At 38.1% G+C, this 25,552-nt stretch overlaps 1 protein-coding gene across 1 annotated transcript; it reads left to right on the top strand.

Annotated features, from left to right (window-relative positions):
* Nucleotides 1-14,018: 14,018 nt before the first annotated feature.
* LOC122394794 lies at nt 14,019-17,415 on the top strand. The gene is made up of 2 exons (XM_043391934.1): nt 14,019-14,036; nt 16,510-17,415. Exons 1-2 carry the CDS (start codon nt 14,019-14,021, stop codon nt 17,413-17,415), a joined length of 924 nt encoding a protein of 307 aa, XP_043247869.1.
* Nucleotides 17,416-25,552: the final 8,137 nt, after the last annotated feature.

The raw sequence follows: 25,552 nt of genomic DNA on the forward strand, positions 1-25,552 counted from the left end.
GAAGGATGAACTGGAATTGCGAACGCATTACGTCGATCAACGTTTCTAAACACGCGCGCGACCAATAGGGAAATTAATAATCGGTGACTCGATAATGTAATAATAGGCTTGGAATTTCGTAGAAGAATTTTTACGATCACCACGAATGTTTGTAGGCGAGAAGAGATGCTGTTACAAATGTTACACGCGTTAGTATAGTAGAAACACTAATTTTATGTACTATCTGCATTGTTTTTGTGGTAATTTAATGTAGCGCGTAATAAAGTATTTATGGAAGAGTGTGGTGATAGTTGTTTTGTTTATTGGAGTACGTAGCTCCGACAACACCGTTTAGTAATTAATATGCGTGATTCTTGCGTTATTCTTTCTCGTTTTTTAACTTCAAAACGTTGTTTAATTAAATAAACGATGAGCTTTCCCGCTTGCTAACAAAGATAAGAAATTATCGAAGAACTTCCTAACAAACATACGAAATTATTTCTTGCAATAAAAGGTGAACTCTCTAACATAATAACAAAGCTAAGAAATTGTTATTGACCAACGAATGCAGCCCTATGTTTTTCAACTAGCAGTACAAAATTAACTTATCAAGAGATCTCACTCTCGACTCTCCTGGCTATAAACTCGTAACAACGATGCATGATAAGGAATGAAAAGCAAGCCTCGCCTCGGTCACAGCGCGATTTCCAAAATGGACGACCTTGTCTGGTCGTACGAATGCCTCGGACGCCACCGATAGGCATGCAACTGCGTTGCACCGTTGCAGTTTATTTTTTTTACACTGGCAAGGAAGGCTGCGTCGCCACACCCAGGAATTTCATCCATAGTCTTCGACCATCAGACGCATTGTGTAATTATCTGGGGCACCTGTAGGTGAAACTTCCTTACTGCGTACCTGGGCAAGCTTTTATTTTCGCGCGCTGGCGAGCATCTGGAAGGATAAACTCTCTTGGTATTAGGCCAATTTTCAACTATACTCCTGCAAGGAGTTCACTGATCGTATTTTCACTCGTACAGACACCGTCCACTGCAACTTTGTATCCAGTCCAGTTAGACTTTGAAATTTTTACTTGGAGAAAATTCTCAACTCGAATTTTATTACGTAACATTGCCAGGAACATTCTCGAAAATGATATAAAGTATCGATCCACTCTACTGTAATACTGCCAGTGACGATGCATAATAAAAAGTTGCAAAATTAACGCTTTATATAATAATGATTTTTAATATGAACATTGCTTCGGGGTTGGATTGTTCAACTTTCGAATCACGTCTGGGGTTAATTTTAAGAACCATTACTGTGTGTTGATCGTAAGCGATGGAATGCAAAATTGCTAGTTGTGTTAATTGCAACCGCGAATATTTTGATGTCTAATTCGATTAGATTTCAACGTACCTCTGCAATCAACGTTAACCCAAGCAGCCGTTTTCCGAGAGTTATGAAATTGTTAAAGAACAGTGTTTGAACGTGAAATTCATGGCAGTTTAACTTTCTTTTCCTTACACTCGTTCCTCGTCGGACGCTTCTCAAGTTTCTCCCAAAGATTCGAATCTCCATTCGTTCTAATATCGACTGCACGTAGCATGTAGTTTAAAAAATAGCCTGACATAGTAAGAGCAAATTTTCTTAAGCTGGAAACGTCGACTCGCACACTGCATGGTGCATACTTCGGTAATATTTCATAGCGATGTGAAAGCGGTACTTCCGCTCGAACGTTTTCATTCGAATTTATCGAAATACGCGAAACAGGGACATATTTATAGTTGCTTGATCTCGAGTTTGTTCGATTAAAATCATTTAATTATCGAACATGTGTATTTTTTCTTATTTTCTTTAATGTAATATTAGTAACGAATGTATTTAATGGCTGTTCTATTCTATTTTATCCAAAATATAAATTGTTTTTATATTGATTGTTTGGATAATCGCTTAAAAAACTGCTACAGCTCGTGCTAATTTCCATAATCACCCTGTATACGTAGATTACGAAACATTTGCAAGATACTAATCGATAGTCCATATACGTGATTAATACTTGTTGAAGAATATGGAATGTTTAAATAGAAATAATGAATTACGGTTAAGATAATATTTGATTACGTGACTAGCAGGAAACAGCATGTCAGATTTCCAGTTCCCATTTAACAACCTTTGGAGATACTTTGTCTTTCTAGTCGCACAATCCAATATTATCTTAACTGTTATTCATAATTGCATAATGTTCTCTTCGCAAGCGCAATCATGCGCCAAGAACATGCAACTGCACTTTCTTTCAAGAAATCATATATATTTATTTAAATACAGCCATTCTCTAATTATTCAGTATGCAAAAGTAATAGGAGATAGTGTTCAAAGAATAAATATTTCAAATAAAACACAAAGAAACATCGATAGAGTATCATACGTTCCTACGGGCAAGCAAGAGCTACGTAAAGCATGAAAGAAGTAGAGGTATCCAATAACTGAGCAAACATAACACGCAAGGTTCGATAATTTTTCTACAACCTGCAAATTCTAACGAAATGAAAAGATTACCTAAAACCACATTATAAAATAAATTATTTACACATTCAACGAAAGTCAAAACAAATTTCAGAAGACGTACCGAAAATGTGAAAAGTGTAATCGTTATAAAGAAAATGTCAAAACAAGTAACTTTGAGCCGGTAGATCGTCAAACCAGGATATCGTTAAAAGTCTGTTTCTTTGCCCACGTAATGCAACCTTCCACGTAACTCACTCAGCCTTCCCCAGATAACCCAACCTTCAGACTCGTCGATTTCCTTTGTTCGCGAAAATGCGATCCCGGTCGGTGACTGGCGTCAACGTGCACGATCGAGACTATTCCTGATGCCAGTATGTGGGTATAACAGGAACCGTTGGCTGCCTTCTTGCTCCAACCTTTTATTCTGATCCTGAACTGTCCGCGGACATGCACGTTACGCATACCTGATACGTGGAGACTGCCACGGACCACCGCCCATGCCCACCTTTCACAATATACGTGCCCTCGCTTCGGGCTTCTCGATCTAGCCGATCTACTTCTCGATCGGCCCGCTTGGAAGCGTATCCTGATGCCCTTTACCGAACTTACGACGCGGTCGACGTTCTGTTCTTTATCTCGAATTTGAATACCCAGCGTGGAGCAGCCTTTTTACAACGTGAACTTTGAGGAATAAATATTATCCGTGTTGTCTCCGACGGTGGATGTCGAACATTGTTCCGAACGACACGAGATCGCTGAACTACCTACACCACTTACGATCGTGGCTTTAAAGAACAATGAAACTGTCTGACTATAATAGAATTCGTTGCAGCCCGTTCACACCGATTCGGTCAATAGTTTCATCCTACGTATATTTAATGGGATCCATATTCAATGCATCAAATTATTTCGATAAATCTTTATCAAAAAGTATCTTTTAGTATATTTAACACGTTGATTGCCAGATCAAACTTATATTATACTTATTATTTTCTTTAACATCCAATCACCCCTATGTGAGTAACGTCACAGTTAATGTGTTAAATAAATATTTTGGTCCATGGTCCGTTCTGCAAAATTCTATTTTACGAAAACTCGAAGACTTGCACACATTAAAATAATTTTTTATTGCGTGCATACTTGAGAACCAAAGAGAATGCCCACAGATGGAATTCAGATTTAGTGAATAAAATTTTTCCAAAATTTTATTTCACTGTACAAATGCATAAACTAACAAATTAATAGTATTGCTATCGCGAGAACGGATTTTACGAGCGGAAAGACGTATTTATTTCACGGTCGTAAATATCAGTCAAGAGGCACTCTTTGTATCTGTCTGCAGAAATCCCCGGCGAGAAATTTAAATTTGCGACTGGTGGTTTTCTGGAATAATACGATTCTTTTTTTTCGCACGCACGCGTTGCGCAATTCGAAAAGGAAAGCGAGTTGATCTTGTCTCGTGCAACGGTTTCTTAATTGGCTGCGTTATCGCGGATTCTTGCACGGAGTTTCGGTCACCTTTGTCGCGTAGTCCGATAAGGAATGGAATTTGGGTGTCGTTAAAGAAAACGACGCTTTAAAAGTGCGCGTTATTAAGTTTCATAATTATATTTAAGAAGCCTTTCCCTCATTTTGGAGCTTCAACCAGCGGAACAATTACTTTTACGCGAGAGTTTTGTCGCGTGTATATTGTAAATATTAGTATTCCAAATATACATCAAGTAGAAATTAAGAACAAATTGTATGAAAAGTAAAAGTTCAAACAAAAAAGAAAGGCAAATACTTGCCAGTTTAAATATCAGCTATAATTACTCAATAAATAAAAATGTTATCCAATATAAATAGGACACTTGCATATACTGGGTGAACGTTTAAGAAATACTGGATTTAAACTTTAACTCTGTTGTAACGTTTATTTACTGACTTGCTCGTGGTTACGTAGCAACTTGAAGAAGAACAAAAGAAATTAAACTAGCTCCTATGCATTATCTAACTGAAAGTTATGCAGTAACGTGATAAGAAGTCTCGCGTTGAAAAAGAATCGTAGATGTCGAAGTAAGGACTGCGGCAAGAAAATGCGCGAATCCAGTCTGCGAAAAGTAAAAATAGTTTATCTACTGTGACGGAAAGCTAGTTTTATTTCCTAAACGCCGATACGTGTTTCATCGATATACTCGTACGCAATTTCGTGATTCCGCGTTCACTCTCGTGACATTCTGATGCAAGGCGTGGTACGACGGTCTATCGAGCCAGATATCGATAGAGAACTTGCTTTCCTTTACTCGCGTAATACACACGCAAGACTTTCATCTTTTATTACCACTGTGTCATTAAAACGCTTATCTCAACGTTGATTAAACATCATTCATAATATATCGCGGCGTTGTTTGATACCGAGCTCTATACGATGCAAAAACTAAAACGATTTAAATTAAATTGAGACCTGAGTTATGCTGTCGGATGAAGAATAAATTATTTAATAGGAAATATATGTAACTGTGAATTTTTAAATTGTATAAGGGATACGAGAAACTATTTATTAGTAGTTTATTATTGATTAATAAAACGATGATTAAAAAAGATGTTTTCCCTCTCTCGGCACTGTACATGTTTACTAACGTAGCAACGAATTTAATTACGCTTTCTCATTACCCGAAAAGGAAGGGAACGTCTTCTCGTTAAAAGTTCATATTCACATTTAATCAAATCATAAGTTTATCCATTAAAAATCACCGATAGGGATCAAATTTTCGCACGTGTTCGCTGTTTCTCTCGTTTAATTACGCAAATATTTTCACACAGCAACCCTCCATCAAGATGTCCGTGAAACTCGGGACGTGAGAGACTAAAAAATGGAAACAAGTGCAGCGACTGTATTGTCATAAGAGTATCGCCGGTGGATTAATCGCGTGATTAAGAATTCGCATACTGTGGCCTTCCATAGATAATGGGCAGCAATTGTTGGGTCGCGAAGATAGGACGGTACGTTCATGGACGTTTCTCATGTTGGAGAAATAATCTATCCGGTTCGTGCGTCCATTCACACGAGAATCTGTCCTACCATCTTTTCGTTTCATAAATGCACAAAGGTTTTGACGTTCATAACCACTTTCCTCTCGCGTTTTCCTAGCTAGCTACTCCAAGACACGCAACGTTTTCTTATTTCCTTCTTTTAATATTTAAAAAGAGTCGAGAAAATATATTTAGACGTCTCTATTTGTAAATGTAACATCGGTGAAATTCAAGAGCTAATTTTAACTAAAGGTCGTGGATAAACGATATAGAAACGTTTTCTTTTCTTGTTCTTAGATGTAAAACAAACGTCATTCAAACTAATCTATAAGGTGACATTGAAGCGTATGCTTAATTTTTGGACGAGCTTTCATAAAGTTTCGTTGCATATAACGGTTATGCTTTCTATCGCGACGTGCGAAGAAAAAATTAACGGAGAGAAAGAAGTATTTCCCAATCCCGGGTGCAACACAGTTCAATCACGTTGTAGCAATAACGCTTCCAATTTGGGCCGAACTAACGTGATCTCGTTGTTGGCCTCGCGTAGATGTAACAACGTTTCGAATTGTTACATAGAACTAGAAAGTGGAGTATGTTCAATTAGAGAATGCTGTGCCCGCTAAAAAGAATGCCAGTGAAAACAAGATCGACGCGGGGACGGTAAAAAAAATTGTTACAGAATTCCTTTGACATGTCAAGATAATACCGATCCGACTTCCATAGAAGGAAACTCGATTTTACATGGCTCGATTAAAAAGTATAATGCATTTATATTCGCGCGGTACAACTTTTTTCCCACCGTGGCACTGAAACGTATTAGAAACAGCTGAGGGTTGTGAAATCGGTGGCAATATTTCAAGGAACGCGTTCGAAACGTCTGAATGTTTATCGAAAATCACAATGCGGTGGCGAAACAGCGATCGAATTTTTTCCTTCGATTTCACGCATCCTTGAACTCCCAGAATTCTCTTTGTCGTGATAAATTATCTTTTCTAAAAACATACACCCGAAAATTATCTCCGTTGCAATAATTTGCTCGCTTATAAATCAAACTGAAATACTGTATGCGATTTTTCGACGTTCAATTTCTGATGGTAATATTTACAGAACGAACTACGAACCAATGAAGCATGCCACCGATTTCATTAATTATTCAAGTGACGCCCGTTATCGTGGATGCAAAGTAGATGCTCTGCAAGCTACAGTTCCTGATTGGACAGTTTCCAATGCGATCGAGTCACTGCCAATGTCTTCGACGTCTCTGAAAGTTAAATTAATTATGGAAATTGCCAACGATAGCGACGGGGGGAAAAATGTATCGCGCGTTCGATTTAATTCCACGAGAGGCCTCAAATTGAATGTTAACTCGTGACGTGGCTCTGTGTGCATTTCCGAAGACAGTGACACGTGAAAGGCAAGAGTTTGCAGTTCGGGCTGACCTTGCATACCTTCCAACAAGTCATATCGTTCTACGGTTCTCTAGAACAGTCTGATCTTTCTCTCGGATTCTACCGGAAGCCTCTGAATCACTCGTAATGTTTCCGCTCCAAATCACATTCGAAACTGGTTATTGAGAAACCGAAAAGATTCGATATACCCCCGCGCGATTCTATTTTCGACGAATCTATTCTAATATTGGCACAGATAATATTATTTACGACGACAGGATTTAAACCATATGCTCGGAAATACTCGTATTTATTGGCTATGACTATATTTCTGTAAATTGATTTTAAGAAAGCTAGAGCCGAGAGATCGTTTCTGTGTGGTATTACGTGATAATTTATTCGCTTCGAAAAATTTACCGTAGAGATTTCGTGATCGACTAGTAACATTGTGTTGCACCCTTGGATATTCCCACGCTCGTGTCATTAAAAAGGCTCGTGGGTAGCGTTAAATATCATTGTTTGGTAGATTGCGCACACAAACGGTAAAAAAAATGATTGAACGTTAATGAGAAAGCAACTGGTTGCGTATTTGTACTCTCCGAAGAAGGTCGAAGGGTATGGCGGCACGATTGCTTCTTGATGGACACACAAAATTAACCGTCCAACATCCCTTTCACCGATTGGCATTGAGACCACACCATAAAAGCGGATCATCAACGAAACGGCGTTGGGCGAAGCTCTAATGTGGGTCGTTGGCGGCTAATTGTTATGACCCTTAATCGCGAGGTACACGCCCCGTGGAGTAATGCATCGAATAGAATCATCCGGCGAACCTTGAAGACGCAATCCTGTTACATCAGGAGGAGGCAAAGATTGTCATTTCTAAGAGTCCAGCAATTATTTCTACGTCCGTTCCAGCCACGTAATAGAATCGTACGTTGTTATAATTAATATGAGAGCCGTGAATGGTTTCAAGTGGGTCATGCATGAAATTCGCGTGGGAATTACAATGGAGGCCGATCTTTGTTGCAAGAATCAGCGATCATCGGACTTTTAAGAGGGCAAAAGCCGCCATATTTACCTTTGCGAACTTCTTCTTATTTTTCCTTCTTTGAACTGTGTCTTCTTATTTTTCCTTCTTAGAACTGTGCCTTCTTATTTTTCCTTCTTAGAACTGTAATGTTATAGATTTTTATGTAAAAAAGTACAAAAAAGTATTGAGGTACTTATGCCCTAAACTTAACGATTTAAGAGTTAGAGTTTCCATAGACAAATATTCTGCCTACCCTTCCTTTTTAACGATGCTAAATGTCAATTATGTTGACATAGTCATTAATGATACAGTAAAACCGCAGTAAGAAATGATATAAAGATATTACACGCTGTAAATTATAGTATTTAACACAGTTTTCCAATCATCGTAAATCATTCCAATGCTTTCGAAAAACTGAGATATACTTTTTCCTGATACGATATTAACGTAAGTAGTTAAATTGAGTTATCTTTGATATAATATTTCCTTCTTTGTCAATCCTATCTCTGGCAATCGATAATCCTATGGCTTACTATGGCTATTAAAATCTCCTAAAAGTATTAGTGGTTTTGATAATTTAAAGACTCGAATTTGACAGTAATTGCATCGGTACTAATGAAAAGTTCGACTTTTACATGTTATTCCATTAACATGATTGATTCCAGTGCGCCTTTTTCTGTAATTACAGAGTAATTACGCGGTCTAATGATTTACGAATATGATTACACAACAATTGCACGATAATCATCGCGAAATTACAGTGCAATTACTTCATACAAAAGTAATCGTCGTAAATGTAATTAGATTATATTTCATCCATCACTAATTTATGCGAAGTATTAATTTTGCTAACAACGTAATTTTTCATATTGTTAGTGCAAAGATAATTCATCGATAATACACTGATTTTAGTTCTGAAAAATTAAATCACAAGAGTCCTGGAACATCTACAATATTACTACAAGTAACTGAGTGAAAATGAAAAAAAAAAATAATAAAGACCACTGTGAAAATCATTTCAAAGACCAATGAAATCATTACCTTGTAACAACCTTGAGAATGACGGGACATTTAAGTTAGAATCATGTTTCTTCCAGTCTGGTCATAAACAAGTACCGTGTCCACTTTTTCTTTTCTACAGCACATACTTCTACAATAATTAAACTTTCTTATAAGCACTCGATACCTGTAACATCCGATTACAGTTGGTCACGTAGAACTATACAATGATCTTTCTCAGAGGATTAAAGTTCTCAAGGTAAACGAGACACCCTGTATGCATCCTGTATAGGCAACGAACGTACAATTTAAAAATTATTGATACAAGGAGGCCATTTTGAACACGTACTGTGAAGGTACAATGTGTTCAAGAAGAAATAACTTGAATATGAAGTAAAATAGGATCCATGTTTATACGAACTTTTGTTATTGTTTTCTTATGTAGAATCCATTCTCTAAAGTGGGCCCCACATGCTACGGGACACCCTGTATTTGAAGAAAGTTACGGAAGCAAGACCCCGAGAGACAAACTCTTGACCAGCTACAAATAATATGCCAATAGAAAGTTACAAAACCTCGATCCCCCGCTAATTTCGCAGCAGACGCGGAGTCAGCTGCGCGTTTCGTAAAAGCCAAGTGAAAACGTCGAATGCTCGGCGCGTTTCCAAAGGTCGGGCTCCGTTTTAGCGAATCGCGGTTCAGCCTTGCGTTCGGTCAGTTTCAAGGTGACAAGCAAAGGAATCGATGCTCTCCTTATCCCTTCTCAGCGTACTCGCTGCAGATTTTCACTCGAATTCCACGAGCAAACGTAAAAGTCGATCGTTCGAGACCACGCCCCGCTATTTTTACAGACGTATCCGACATCGCCATACAAGATTTGCTTGAAAAACGAAGGAAACGAGTTACGAAGAACGGTAACTTCACAAAGTGGAACTTCTGGGGGAAAGAGTTACAATTCTATGGAGTTCGAACAAATTTTATTTAATATAGCATTGGAAAATTAAAACGGGACACTCTGTATAATATTTATAACTTTTTATACGTTTCAACTGTGGAACTTTGTTGAGTTTTATTAATTGAAATATTTTTACAATTCCTGCATTATGCGAGTATAATAAATTCACTCAGATAGTATCAATATTTGTAACTAGATGCAGAGTGTATTTTAATTTATTATAATTTGTTCGTTATGAATGATACAACAAATCGAGATAAATTACTGATCTAATTGGAAAATTGTCTGTCTGGAAATATTCAATTTTAGAGAAACTGAAAATATGTTTTCGTAGTTGGTGACAATTCCAAGTATTGAACTAATTATATAAACGTGACTTAATTGGAACGATTATACTTACATCATTGAAAGTAAAATCTGTTTAAGACACAGACAGTGGTATAATTAGAGATTTGGCGCGTGCTGTCTGGTTTGTTCTGTCTCATTCTACTCCATAAATGTATAACTGGTATCTAATGAACCGTCAAAGTAACCTGTCCGTTTACAGGAAAATTCATCTAATAGATTGCGTTGTATACAAAACACTGTTAGAACAGTGTGGAAGTATAGCAATAGTTATTAGAAAGTTGTGAATACGTTGGTCAATTATTAATTGATTACAAGATAAACTCTTTAATGCATAAACCCTCACTATAACCAGTTTAGAGAATCTAATTAAATTCATTCGCAGATAGTAACTCTGAGTGTAAAATTGAAATCTTTTCGATTGATCGATCAACTTACTCAAAATGTTGTTTAATGTTTACGGGAGTCATTATTCTTTGAGCACAATTTCTCTACGAAAAGGATAGCCACGAGTTAGCTGCAAGGTGATTAAACATATGCAACAGTGCTTGTAACGGTAGTTCAAGTCTGACATTTGAACTTTGAAACTTTTTCACCGACACAAAGCTGAAGGACAAATAATTATTACCTGCAACACGTATATTGATACGAAGCAACGGGAACTTTGTATGTATTCGTTCTTTTTGTTCTAAGTCTCTGACACGCTAAGTCCGAGGAGATATCGCGTTGCTCTACTAAACTTTTGAATCGTTCGTGTTTAACCCTTTCACACCTGGAAATTAGAACCAATTTACTACTGAATTTCACCAGTTGATTTTTCAATCAGTTCTGGACAAATTTTAATTTTTTTCGTTTCGTTTTTATGCAAACAATTTTCTGAAATATATATCATAAAATTAAGGATATCATGAAAATATATGTTACTGTCAAGTCTGAAAGGGTTGAGAATATTGAAATAAATGAAACAAATGCAATTTGAATGAAATTCTACACTTGTTTTAAAAATGTATTTTTGTCCAATTCTTCGACGCTTATCTTTCTTTTTCTTTATGCAGATTAATTCTTTGAATGTGCGCGTGTGTGTAACTGGAGTTGCAAAACTCGTTAAGTTACTAACCCTACATCACCTAAAACAAATTCTTGAGTGGAAATTTCAGACGGCTTGCGGTGGAATATTTTTCACCGACTACTGGACAAGCTGGAAATAGTAAAAACGAGAATAAATTTTGGCGCGAGCGTACGCGGTAAAAGCGAGTATATTCATTAAATTATTTCGTTCAATGTCTATATGTATAATTTCTCTTGCGTGACCCCATTATCTGGATCGCTACTTTTACATAATAATTTCACCTTTGAGCTCGTTTGCAGAACAGTTTCGCACGTTTTTTCGGCTACATACGTTCTCGTGTTATTAATCATTCCTATCATACATCTTCCATAATTAATATTGTTATAAATAAATGATGAGGTATAATTTATATTCTTCCTTAATGTTTCGGTGTAAATTCAGTCGATAAATCTTTATTTCTCGTGCCAAATTTCGACCATAGTTGCTAACCTTCAAGACTATAAAATAAAAATGAAATAACTAGTATGAAATACAATAATATTAGTTAAATAAAACCCGAAATGTCCAAGAAATTTCCCTTTACTTTTGTATTTGTTAATCTCTATTAAATTGCAATTACATATTGTGATAGTAAGTTGGTGTCTATTTTTGAAATCAACAATTATATTAAACTCTCTCGCGCTCGAAAGAGAGGATTTAAAACGGATAGAATCGTGCAAGCAGTAATGAGACAGATATGGCGACCGAACATGTAAGCATCGAGCATACAGTGAAAGGTTTAAGGCAGACAATAAAAATTTGTCAGCGCTAGATCGTTAGTCCAATCGGGAACTTAAGAATGATTTTCAAGTGTCACGAGAAACTGGAACAACCTGCCAGGCAACGCGTGCTATATATTAGTTACGGTAACGGTAATACAAGAGGACACGAAGACAAATTTGATCCATTCTCTCGATCAAAAACGCGCTGGACGCCCGAAACATTTTTCATCGCCTGCCACCCACAACAGTCGACGGACGCAAAACGTTTCAACGCCATAATCGCTTACGTAATAACCGCGAACCCGGCGATTTCGTTGCGTCGAGAAGAGCTCGAAAAAAGGTATTGCGAACGCGTTTCGCAATGAAATCCACCGCCTTCGCACGCTTGCTTTCCTTATCAAGACCCGGGATCGAAAATCTGTAGCAATTTCGGAGTCTTCTCCCGCCGTTCCAACAGAAGAATCTTTTCTGTGACTCAAATATATATGGTAAATATAATTCGAATAGTTAACGATTTGAGTACCGTACAAAACAATTTTATTCGATAACTATTTAATATATTCGAGAATTTTGAATGGCGAGTATCTGGATAAATTCTACCCTTTGTTTATGCAAGTATAAAGAACAAATTTGATAGGGGAAAAGGAAATTATTTGGTTATATCGAGCAAACACTATAGAATCGATTTAAAAGATTTATGAAGAAAAGATGGAATGGTAATGCAAAAATCATTGTAAAAAAAAATAATTACTTTACAAAACTATTGCTCCAAAATTGCAATTATATTTCTCGAATATACAAAAATAATACTTACGACGTATAATGAAATATAAGTCGAAATTAAAGGAATGGACATTATGCGTATTCTAAATTATAAACTAATATTCTTCTAAATTGTAACACACTCTTCTAAATTATAAGGATAAGACACGGTGTCCATTTTTTATCTCGAAGATTTATGAATAGCCTGAGGCTCAGGATGATCATAGAGTCATCCATAATGTAAATCACACGTATATATGTCGCATTCGTGTTACATATAAAGAATCGTAAATAAGGAGTTGAATTAGTTCTACAATTTACACTTGTTAGTATGATCGAATAATATAGTACATTCCCCTACCAAGTTCTCTAAGCTTATCATACTTTCCTAAACGTTGACATAGTGTGATGTGGCCTATAAATCAAGTTATTTAAATTCACCGTCCTGTTTCAAATTTTTTAAAATCACTAATTTAATTCAAATACTTGAATATTCAAATAATAACACACAGATTCTCGAATATTAACACTTCGACTGCCGCGTGATCCATACATAGGTAACAAGACTTTTCACTTTGGAACTAAAACAATTAATTCTAAAATCTGAAATGTTAAAGAAAATAAATTTGAACAGAATTATAATTACTAAGACAAATTCAATTTACGTAGTTTGCAATTGTCCAAAATCAAAATTTCTCGGAAAAAAAATATGACATTTTTGGTCTTGCAGTCAACGTGTTAATGATATTCGATCAAAACTGTTCGAAACCGCAAACGGTCGACGTGGTATCGCCAAAAAAATTCATATCATTAAATGCTGTAATATTAAATTATTCTAATAGTCCCAGCCGTGCTCGAGACACGCAGGAATGCGAGTCTCATTTGGCCGATTAAACGCGGCGTCAAAGTCGTTCGTCGGTCCAACTGCCTGCAATCGGTTTTCCAGATTCTCGAGAAACCGGGGCAGTCTGGTGGGGAATATTTAGGGGATATAAGGTGCTGTAACAAGACAAGGCGGCCGTATATACAGGAGTCGAATAGATAGTGAAAGTCCCCCAGAGCTAACAGGAGCGTAGAGGACAAGAGGGGGGTAGGAACGGGGGACCCCAGTAAGGTATATGAGGGCCTCAGTTCGAGCAACCGCTGGTACTCTAGCCTCGCTGCCTACTTACATTCACACACACTAACACAACCACCACCTGGAACACAATGCACACCGTCGCGACGGTACGTATTCAGTGCGCCATCATCGTCATCGTTCTCATTCTCGATCCTAAAATTTTCATCGACTTCGATAAATCTTAAATCATCCTTCTGCCGCGATCGCGTTAAATCGCCAGCGCCGTCGTCGTCGATCATCGACGGATTCGATCGTACACGGTTTGGAAAACGTGGTCTCGCGTGTGATGTGATCGTTTCTGGTCGTGACGGGACTGTTGTGCTTGTGATTTGTGCATTTTGGTACTATCGCGATTGGATCTCGTAACGCAGCGGCTCTCGACACGGCCGCCGCGGGTTATCACGAGAGTAATTTCGGCGATTCCGTTCTGGAAGTTACGGGTTAAACGTGTTACCCTGACCGACGCGATTGCGGTCTCGACGCGACGCGGAGAAATCCTGCACGCGACCCCGTGTATCGAGTTCCTCGCGGTTTCCACAAAGATCGTTATCTGCCCGTGAAAACGCCGTAAACGAATTACGATTACGGTTGTGCAACTATTGGTCGCGTGCTCGAAGGCCTGGTTACTTAACCCGGCGATCGTCGTGCCTTTCCAACGCCGCCCCGAAAACGATGAAAGTCGCTCGACGCGCGCGTTACGACTCGTTTTCCACCGCCGTCTGCTCGCTCGAAGAAACGAAATTATATAATCAGTTACGACAAACAGGAACACATATTCGAGAATTATGTCGGTCAGCGTGCGTGGCGATAGAAACCGTTTCTCGCTGGTGGCCACTCGGCCGGAACTAAGCCCGATCGAACCGGTATAACTCGTCCGGTCTTTGACCACGTGTAATCTACGCAGGCGGATTCAGACGGACACGTATGTCAACGCGCGAACGAGCAGCTTGTAAGGAGAAAGAAAGATCGGACTAAGTAGAACGTGGACGTTGCAGAGAAATTTTTGCTTGTAAGGAACGTCCTGGACAAACTATATTGATAGAGTATTGGAAAATATTATGCATTTTTATTTTATTCGACAATTATTTAATTTATATTCAAGGAATGAAAATTACCCTGAAAGTAATGCATGAAATATTTGCATCGAAAGTAATGGAGGTTGAAGGAAATGTAGAAGACAAGGTCCGAGCGAAACCTTCACCATATTACAAATGGCGCGGGTCGATCTCTTATAAATGCCCGATTGGTTGCAGTGGCGCCACCTACGAATGAAATTTTTATTCAAACCCTTTCTTTCGAGGTGTTTAATTAACTACTGTTACTATTCATTTATAAACGATAAACCCCCTTTAATACAAAAAGAAGTAATATGTATAAATAAAAATTATACAAGAAAAAATATTATCGCTTATAAAATTTAGTAAAATAATTAATTGTGTATGTATTTCATCTACAATTTTGAGAATACTTTTCATGAATATTAGCCAATAAAAAAATACGCGAGTAACGTCCTTTAATGCTCCGTGTGTTCTAAATTCCAACAGAAAATGGGAGTCTGTTAGTTGCAGATTTAACGAAGGCTGACTAAATTGTCTAGCCTGATACTGGCTGTTTCTTCTAGAACTGATCTTTCTCCTTATAATACTCGTTCGCGTGACATATCCCCGTGGCGTCGAGACTTTTACCGCGTACTGCGAGTCACGATCAAGAATCCGGTATCCTTCGAGTGCGGTTATCTGCCTCGACGCGATGTAATAAAGTCACGTCTGGCGGTTAAGGCTCTGGTAACGCGGAGGGTCATGCATCACTGCTCTCGGACCTTTCTGCGAGCAATTACGTTTTATGAAGTCTGAGATTAACACTTTACACGACGCTGACCGCACGACGATTAACCGTCTAACGTTTTTAGCGGCGGTCTGCGTGCCGCGAACGGCCATAAATCACGAGATCCAAGCATCGTACAAAGAATTTTGATAAAACTTTCAGCTACAGCGTTGCGCAACCGACGAAAGAATTACTAGTTATAGGCCAATAAGAAATTAACTTAACTTAGGTCGTATGGTTATTATTATAAATTTGTTTTTGTTCTAAGTAAACTCGAAATACTTCTGGATCGTTAGAGGTTAAAGACTGATATAAATTTGTTTCCTGTTGATACGACGTATTCAAATTATTCCTCGATTATTAATAATATATTACTTTGACAAGATTCTTTGAAGCGCGAATTTAATTGTACATCGCGACTTTTCCGCGAAAAGTCATCTACTTTCCTAAGAAAGAAACTACGGAAGTGGAAGGAACCCTACTATTTGCGACCGGCCAGCTTTACGAGCAAACGGTTCAAAATTATTCAGCAGAAACGATCGGAAACGACGACGCTGGCAATTTTCGTCTCAGCGATCGACACTTTGGAACATATTCAAACGTTTCAACCCATTCTCTATTACAGCTCGATTAGAAAACTATCCATCAACCATGTTTCCTACTGATTAATGTCAAATATTCTTAATAATTCTTCGCACATAGTATATCCCTGGTCTATTCTTCGTATAATTAACACTGCACTTTCCTCTGCTGCAGGTATTATTAGTGGTAGCCGCCATACTCGCAGTATCGGCGCAGCAATACCAGCAACCAGGTGGCAACTACGTCGACGAGTACTCGGGATACGAGTCTCCTAGACCAGCTCACCCGACGCCCCGAAGTTACGCGTCGGATTCGGCATCATCGCGGCAATCGGCCGCCCCCACGACCCCTAAACCGACCCCGGTGGCCATTCTGAAGCAGATAAACCGTCACAACGAGGACGGTTCGTACACGTACGGCTTCGAGGGCGCGGACGGCTCGTTCAAAATCGAGACGAAACTGCCCACGGGCGACGTGAAGGGTAAATACGGATTCGTGGACGACACTGGCAAGGTCCGCGTGGTGGAGTACGGAGCGAACCAGTACGGTTTCCAGCCGGCTGGAGAGGGTATCACGGTAGCACCACCGACGCTAGAAGACGAGACTACCAGCAAGGAAGCTCTGGAAGCTCTGAACTACCAGGACGCCTACCAACAACAGGTAGCCAGGCCAGCTCCGCAAAGAGTCGCCCCTGTTGCTCGCCCACCACCTCTTCAGCAGGTTCAGTACGATCAGCCAGCCTACCAACAGCCCCAATCCCACACCCAGGCTGTCTACGCTCCGCAATCGGCGCCCAGACAACAACAGGCTTTGTCCAAGCCTCCCATTTTCACGCCCGCTGGCCCCCAACCCGGTTTCCCCAGACAGAGTCCGATCCTTCAGAGCGACGACCCGTCGCCCCCTTCCCAGCTGTACAATCAGGGCCCGGCCCAGTTCGGTCCAGCGCCCGTCCAGGAACATCGTTCCCAGCCCCAGCCCCGCAGCCAGAGCGGAGGCATCCTCGATCAGCTGGCTAGAGACTATGCTCTGCCCCAGGGCGTCGCACCGCCGTTACACGACATCAGCTTCGGCTATTACTAAGTCTTCTAGTCCCTCCCGTGTCCGCCAGGGTGGCCGAAATGTTCGTTTTGGTATTTTCGTATTGTCTGAAGACGCGATGCATCGACGGCGTACAGCTTCGTCGCGATCGCGGTGCGGCCCATCGTTCGCGATGGACGGCGCCGTGATCCGCGCGACGCGCCGTCGATTATTACCGAGAGAAAATGTCAAGGACCGTGCACGCGAAGAGAAATTGGACGGGCTGTTACGAGACACGCCGACGGTCAGCGTATATTTATAAATATTGTTTCTTGTTCCTTCGATCGACGGTCCCTGATCTTTGTTTCGGTAATTCGAGCGAGTCACTGTCATGTTTGCCTACCGAGTCGTGCTTTTGCTACTTCCGATGAGAGCACGAGTGTATTCTTGCCATTGGAACCAAATGTTAAGGGAATATTTGACAAAAGGTTGCTCTGATCATTAACACTCGCGAAGTGGAAATGCGCAGAACGGTCGAATGATTCGGTACTATTAGTGATAGAAAGGCTTGGAATTTTTACGAAATTTCAGACGTACTTCTCACGTTAGATTTGTTTAGTTTGCAAAGAGATATTCGATAAAATTATTTTTTCTATAACAAGTTTTCGCATTTACGCTCCGCCGCTGTGAAAAATACACGTTGTGTAAAAATCGTTTGTACCGTGGCGAGGAAGGTTTGTAAAAATATTGTAAATAAAATTCCACGATCCACGGTAGGCGTCCGTGCTGGTTTTAATCCTAGGTAACGCAGTTTGCACGCTTAGTTGCAAAGACACCGTTACGATATCATTTCAAGGAGAACCTCGTTTTGTCAAGCTGCGTCTTCGAGTTCATGTCTCGCGGGACTGCATAATAAATTCAGCACGCTTACTATTGTAATTAGATTATTGTAAGGTAATTAGATTGGAATAAACTAAGGCCAACACAACACACATTCACTGTAATCGTAACGTCGACGTGTCTGTATCTAACGAGAATTAAAAGTATTTTCATCCCGGATTCTCATTACTGCCCTTCAGACCGCGGGTAACTGTTTCTTATTAGTTTTGTTAATAAAAGTGAAATAAACGTTAATAAATATCCCCGTCAGAGGTGAAATTGGAGCAGCTTCTGCGACTTTCTAAGAGTGCCTGTTTTTCAACTGGTTCGGCTTACGTAATACCACTCGACGAACGACCTTTCGAATTATTCCTTCTATGATAAAAATAGCAGAAGGTAACGAACAGGATTTAATTGTATCTAGCTGTTCCGGAACCGTGTCCGTTGGAATTTTAGTTACGAAATTTCAACGCCGACCTTCGCGGTTCTGCAACGGAAAGGGTACTTTGACTGACGCAAATATTACAATGGTGCCGTGTGATTACGATAGATTTAAAGATTAGAAATGACCCAGCGAGCCCACTTCTACAATTACTATTACATTTTTTTTTAATAACAGTATATATTTGCTACAAAATTGCTGAGTATCACAGATTTCTTAAGATTGCAAACTGTTTAACTATGCATCATATTAGAACGTCCTGTAGGTCCTTTAATCTTGTCACTTATTGTTGAGATACACTATTTGAAATTGCTATTTTAGGTTTACAAGATCGTGGTAAGTAGATTTATGAGCTCTTGTCAAGACTTTCGCGTGAATTTTGCTTCTACTTATATAAACTCTGTAAGATAGAACCATTCAAATAATTACTTTCTACGGCGAACTAATTTCCTAACAAGTTCGAGATAATATATTCTACATATACGCCTTAGTCCCACTTCTATGGAGTCCTAATAAGTTGTTTATTAAATTAAAGTTGTTTTTTACCGATTATATTCTTATAGAATAAAAAATGCACCCTTTAACTATTAAATATTTGTATGTTTCACATTATAATTTGAACTAATTTTTTAGGAGATTCGTAGACATGAAAAATTGACACGACTTAAACTGACAACTTCTTGAGATATATTATAAATAGGTTCAAATAAACTTTCAATTACGATAAAGTTTTTTTCATAAATGCAATTTATATTCTGTATTCACCCTGCAAGGGCTGCAACCAGAGTTGCATGCGTGCAAAGAGAGTTTCCCACTAGCGCGGCTCGTGTGTAGAGTTGGAATCGAACGCTTCGCAAGTAAGATCAACACAAAGTTTTTGATCGTTCATAGTAATTTACAACATACTTGAATCTGGACAAACCAGGTTTAAATCCTCTGTAAGTACTTGTAGTAATCAAACCTGTATTTCGAAATGCAATCGAACTCTAATCGTGTACTATTAACCATTTATGAATAACTTTGTGGAAATATCGCGTTCTTTCGTATCGTGGTATTTGCATAAAGCAACGAATATTTAGTTACATAATTTCCAGCAATTAAAGACTTTCACGACAAGAAATATGCAGAATCACGTAGCTTGAATTCTCTGATTAAACAAACTGTGTTTCTTTTACGTGCAGATATTTCATTTAAATTTTGAAATAGAATCAAGTATTCTAGGTATTTCACAAATACAATTAAATGTCGATTATACGAATTTATAGTAGAATACATGTTAACACAAGTGAATACAAGTTAGTAACAATTCGTATTCTGTGGTCACCAAATATCGAAATTCTCCTGTACTTTGTATTCAATCATGCTGTCAAGTATTACATAGTCCTGTTACCTGAATTTTGAAGCATCGTCGAATACTAGATACACTTTTTTATATTCGACATCTTATTAGTAAAGAACACTTGTATTCAGTTTCATTGGAGAATAAGAAATACAGCATTGTTTAGGTTATAAAATTTCCAACCACTCTTCACGTGACGAACAAGCTTAAAACCGACGCGAAATTCCATTTTATCTGTTAGATCTTTGCCCCCGAAATTCGTACTGTTCTCACGCGCGTTCTTTTGTTGCAACTTAACAATCTTTTGTGATACAACAATATTTCCTTTCATGTCGTCACAGAGACTATTCTCTGGACACCGTAATTAAGGTACCCTTCATCCAACGAATTAATGCTCTATTCAGAGGATCCCCAAGATTAATGTCACGCTATTGTGTTTTCACAGAATATGAATATTCATGTTTGTTTTATTCAGCATGATAGTAAGGTGTGTCTAACATGTTACGTATTGTCTGTTGAAATTATGAACATTATTTCAAATTACAACAAGCAAATCTACTAATTTATATGCGATGATTGTAACGTAGTAACTTGTATAGTTCAGTAGATAACTGTTAATTATTACTGTTTTGTTTCATAATAAAATCACTGTTAATATTCCTTTAACAAATTGTATAAATATTATATACTAATAGACATTTCTTCGTAAATATTACTAGTAGATTAGGCTGGGTGAGATTAGTCAAACAGTTTAGAAACGCCCTGTACAGAGAAAGTGTAAGAACACTGTCGCGTGAGTTTTGTCACGTATCCTCTATGTTCTTGACAAGTTGCGTATTCAGGACTATGTTGTCTCAGACAGCGTGTCATAGACCTAGAAGCAAGTCATGTACTAAATATACCCATTGTCTTTAGTTTTCTTTCATTAATTCACCTCGATGTTACGCACCATTCGGATCTGTGATGCAAACCCATTTCGTTTTAGAAATTAAGGAGCAAGATTTTAATCAAGCAATTTTTTCGCCATCGTTTTCGTACAACGTTGTTTTAAAAATGTTCAATGTCTCTCTGTTTCTTAAAATGACGTCTAAAGCTATAATTTTTGAGTTAGATAAATAGCAATATTAATGATCAACCATCAAATTTCCAAACGTTTCAGTATATAGAGATTTCATCGCACGTCGAGGGTGGCAAGCAGTCTGAGATTAGTATGATGACGGTGTTAAGGATTACTGTAGAAATCACGATAAATTTCTTGGCACCGTACCAAATGATCGCATCATAATGCACCTCTGTTCGAGGTGAGCATTACTCCATGCGCATTGACCTTCTTCGGTGCAACGCAAGGCTGCCGCCATCACGTTCGCTGCGCAGGTGTAACGTTATATGAAGAAGCGCAGCTTGCATAATCGCGTATAATAATATCCAGGCGTGCATGGAGTCAGTGACCTCGAGGCTCTAGAAAGCTGCACTCGTCAAAAGTATTTTGATTTTTCTTCCGCGTTCCGTTCAATTGTAACATTTTTTTTTCCACGTCATCGTGCTGGTAATTTTATGAACGATCAACTACCATCAACGGGTATTTCCGGAAGTTACATGAAGGCGTTGATATTTGCAAATTGTAGCAAAGCATCTAGAATAGAAATTTCAAAAACCTTTACTCCTATTTATTTTACGTATAAAAAACAACAAAATAAAATGACTCTATGTTTTTATTTCTTATTTTGAATATCAACGACGCAATTCCTTTACCAATATTATAATGTGAGAAATAGTTTGGACGATGTTTGTTATCGTCTAAGCGAGTCACGCAAAATGTGTCTACAGATTTCAACATTGCAAGCCATAGTTACAGAACCTGCCTACTTTACTAGAGTTTATCGTCATTGTTGAAATCGTCGATCGATTGATGCAAGTTTTCGTAATCTACTGTCGAGTTCAGTTTGCATAAATTATAGAAAATGTGTTCACGAGCCTCATTTTATAAATTATTTATTTAAAATGGGGTTTGTGGGTTACTTTATCAATTGCTTACTGATTCTTGTTCTAGATACAATCTTCAATGTGAGAAGAGTTTCTCATAAGAATTAGCATTCTCCAATGCAAATGGACATTAATAGATTATGTATTGAGGATTTGACGAGTACGCGTGAAGTTTTCTTAGAAAGGAGATACTTCCTGTTGATAAAGTTAACAACTTCATAAGGTACAAGCAAGGTTTTATCGTTCCTACATTTTCTATCGTTATTCACAGACATCAATAGCATCGTCAGGATTTTTTAGAAGACGCCTGTACGAAGTGCGGCAACGCGATTTCAGATAAGGGAACAAAGACATCTAATGAAATTACAAATCAATCGTTACAGCTGCGAACGCGAAAACAAGCACGCGGAAAGAACTTTCGCCGTCGAAAGTTCCTAAGATGATCAGCTGGGTAACGTAGAAGTGTTTCAAATACTAAATAAACTTCACAAAGGGATACACAAAAATGCCTTAACAAAATCAATGCTTAATATTATTTATCGTTAATTTTTTTATAAAATAATGGACAAATCTAGCGTAGAACTTGTTCGTATAATACTTCGTTTTCGAGAAAATAGACTTGAAAATTCATCGAATACGCGTGCAGTGGAGTACGATCTGGACATCGACGTAAGTAGAAACAGTGAGTAATGGACAGACGCGCCAACCAAATCGTATTCAATCTCACTCGTATCCGATTTATTTTCAAGTTTAATTAATTCGAAAACGAAACATTCTAGGGAAAAATTTAATTCTGTATTTTTTATTTACTTTTTCATTTCTTACTTTAAATATTAACTCAAGATTGTATAAACGTGACTCGATGTGGTCTATAATAAGCATTGGCTACTGAGATACTAAACTAATTTAACGAGACTATATATGCAAAATATTCTTGCATACGTTTTTTAAACATAAATATGCAAAGCTATGCATTATGCAAAAGGTGTAAAATAAAAAATGTATTTTTAGAACACTATAATTACAAAATGTATTTCTATCCAGATCCTATTACTTTACCCGTTTTTTACGAAACCCTAGTTTTGCATAAACATTCGAACGTATTACTACTGTTTTCTTTCCGATTGCTACGGCCAGTGTAAACGAACTTCGCTTCGTTTTTCCATTGGTGGCGCCGAAAGCGAACTCGATCGTCGCCTCCTTCTGACGGCAATGAAAGTAGGTAAGTGCATTTTCTTCAGAGAAACCGGCTGCGAGATCAAGCATAAATCATGACCGATAAAGCAGGTTGTCCGTGTTACTGATTCCATTCCATCTGCCAGTGTTTTATGTCGCGTTAAAATCAGCCACGGATAAAAATTAATGGTCGTTTAATGCAATTCACTTTCTATATCACAGGAAAATTTGCAACGGTTGCGTTGGTTTCTTTTCAGACCTTGGGAAGCTTCGTGTGAATTTTTCCGCCAATTAGTCCGATGAATCTATAGTATCCTGTGCGCGAATTTTCAAGCATTATCTCGCGTAGATGACTTCACTTTTACTCTTACCGTTTACGCTTTTCGGTAATAAGCACTTTTAATTTTAATCAGATTACAGAATTGATTTATAAATATAAAAGAACGGTATTATTAACGACGATCCGATAACTCGAACGTTCTTAATAATAACCCAAAAAAATTGAGCCTATACTAAATTCCAGAATTATTTTTGACTAATTAGTCCGATGAATATGCAGTATCCTGTACGTCTTTTTCGCATGAATTTTAAAGCTTTTACTTTTACTTTTTATATTATTCATTATTTAAAATGTTTACATTTAATTAGACTGTGGAAGTGTTAAGTAGGAAGTTTTATTATTACTGCAGATGGTACGATAACTAAATCATTTTTATTAATGTCGTTGAAGTTCAGTATATTTTGAATACGTATCTTTGAAGGAGAAAGTTTACGTCTTTATATTTTCACTTTGAGACACTAAAAGTATCATATTTCATCACACTTAAATTCAAGAATGCAAATTAAATCTTTGTATATTGTTCCGGTCAATTTAATCTGAAAGAACATTTTAGCTTTCGATATTCTTAACTGCTCGAGTCACATGTCCCGTATGTGTTGATAAAAGTAAAATTAATTTTATAATTTGAAATATAATAACGTCAAATTGACCTCGATAGTATCGAAATTGCCTAGTTTCAATTTTTTCTCACTGTCAAAGAATCAGAAATAAAAATTGCATTTCGAACAAACCATCGTTAAATAATTATGTTTTATATATTTAATGCGTTACTAGAAGTTAGTGAAACTGGCCTTCTAGCGGTTCAAAGGCCACGAATGTTCCATACACGGCGTGTGAAGTAGGAGGATCAGTTACAACGACTCTCCCAAATTAAAATGCAACATTTTCAAGGCGTTACAGATATCATCGACGATCGCGCCACGCGATATCAACGCTACTTTCTTCCAACAGATGCACCGTGGGGATTCGCGTCGAGACCATTCATCGCATTTAACACGTAATTAAATCATACTTCCAGAATGTCAAACTGCGGTGTTAAACTTCCTCCTTCTAAGAAATTAATTCAGCTATCATAATAACTTGAACGCTTCCCAACAGTAATTATTGTATTATCAAGTTAAGTATTCATACTTGACATTAAAAGCAAACGTGGCACAATTACTTTCTTTTATTATCGTCTATCTTACTAAAATGATAAATACACGCGATAATATCGGTTCTAAGTATGTAATAAATTATACATTCGCGAGGTTCTCTAATCATTCATATAATTACATTGTAAGTAGTAAAATTGCACGCTATTAATCAATGGGGTTGTAAAAATTTATACTTTGACAGAATTTACTGTCACATTCTCCAAAATTTAGAATTCAATTGTTTGATTATCCCGAACATTGGATCTTCAAAAAAATATTCTCCAAATTAAAAATTAAAATGTTTGATTATTCCAAACATTGGGTCTTCAAAAAAGTCTGACGATACTTTGATTTATAAGCATTTAACTATCCTCTAAAATTCAAAATTCAATTGTTTGATCATTCCGAACATTCGTCTCTGAGACAGTGCAGATAATCGAAGTTCCACGGCAAAAGTTACAATAAATTCTACGTCTTGGGGAAAAATGGGACACTCCCGAATCACGTTCGCGAAATCGTGGCTGGGTTTGCACTATTCTGTCAGTCAAGATCACCAGATGATTATCGGATCGCGATTGTAAATCTGTCGATCTCCGTGCGAGGTCGACCTATATCCAGCCGGCCGGACGTGTTTCACGCCTGTAGGCGCGCGTTCGCATAATACAGGTTACGTTCACGCACTCCGATACAATTTGGCAATGTCAGGCCCGCGACGTTCTGGTTTGGCAATGGCCATGTCGACGCACGACCTCCGGGAGTCTAATTTGCGGGTGTTACACGCCGTCGAAGAGGACGGAGTTACTATCCGCGTGGGCCCCCACTATAAGTAAAACCGTTCGTATAGGTTATAAAGGACCGAGCTCCGTACTATACGACTGCACTCTCTCAGTGAAACTCACGGAGGA

Source organism: Colletes gigas, unplaced genomic scaffold, assembly GCF_013123115.1.
Source record: "Colletes gigas isolate AHSC1104 unplaced genomic scaffold, ASM1312311v1 Colletes_gigas_Sc00001, whole genome shotgun sequence".
NCBI classification, from domain to species: Eukaryota; Metazoa; Arthropoda; class Insecta; order Hymenoptera; family Colletidae; genus Colletes; species Colletes gigas.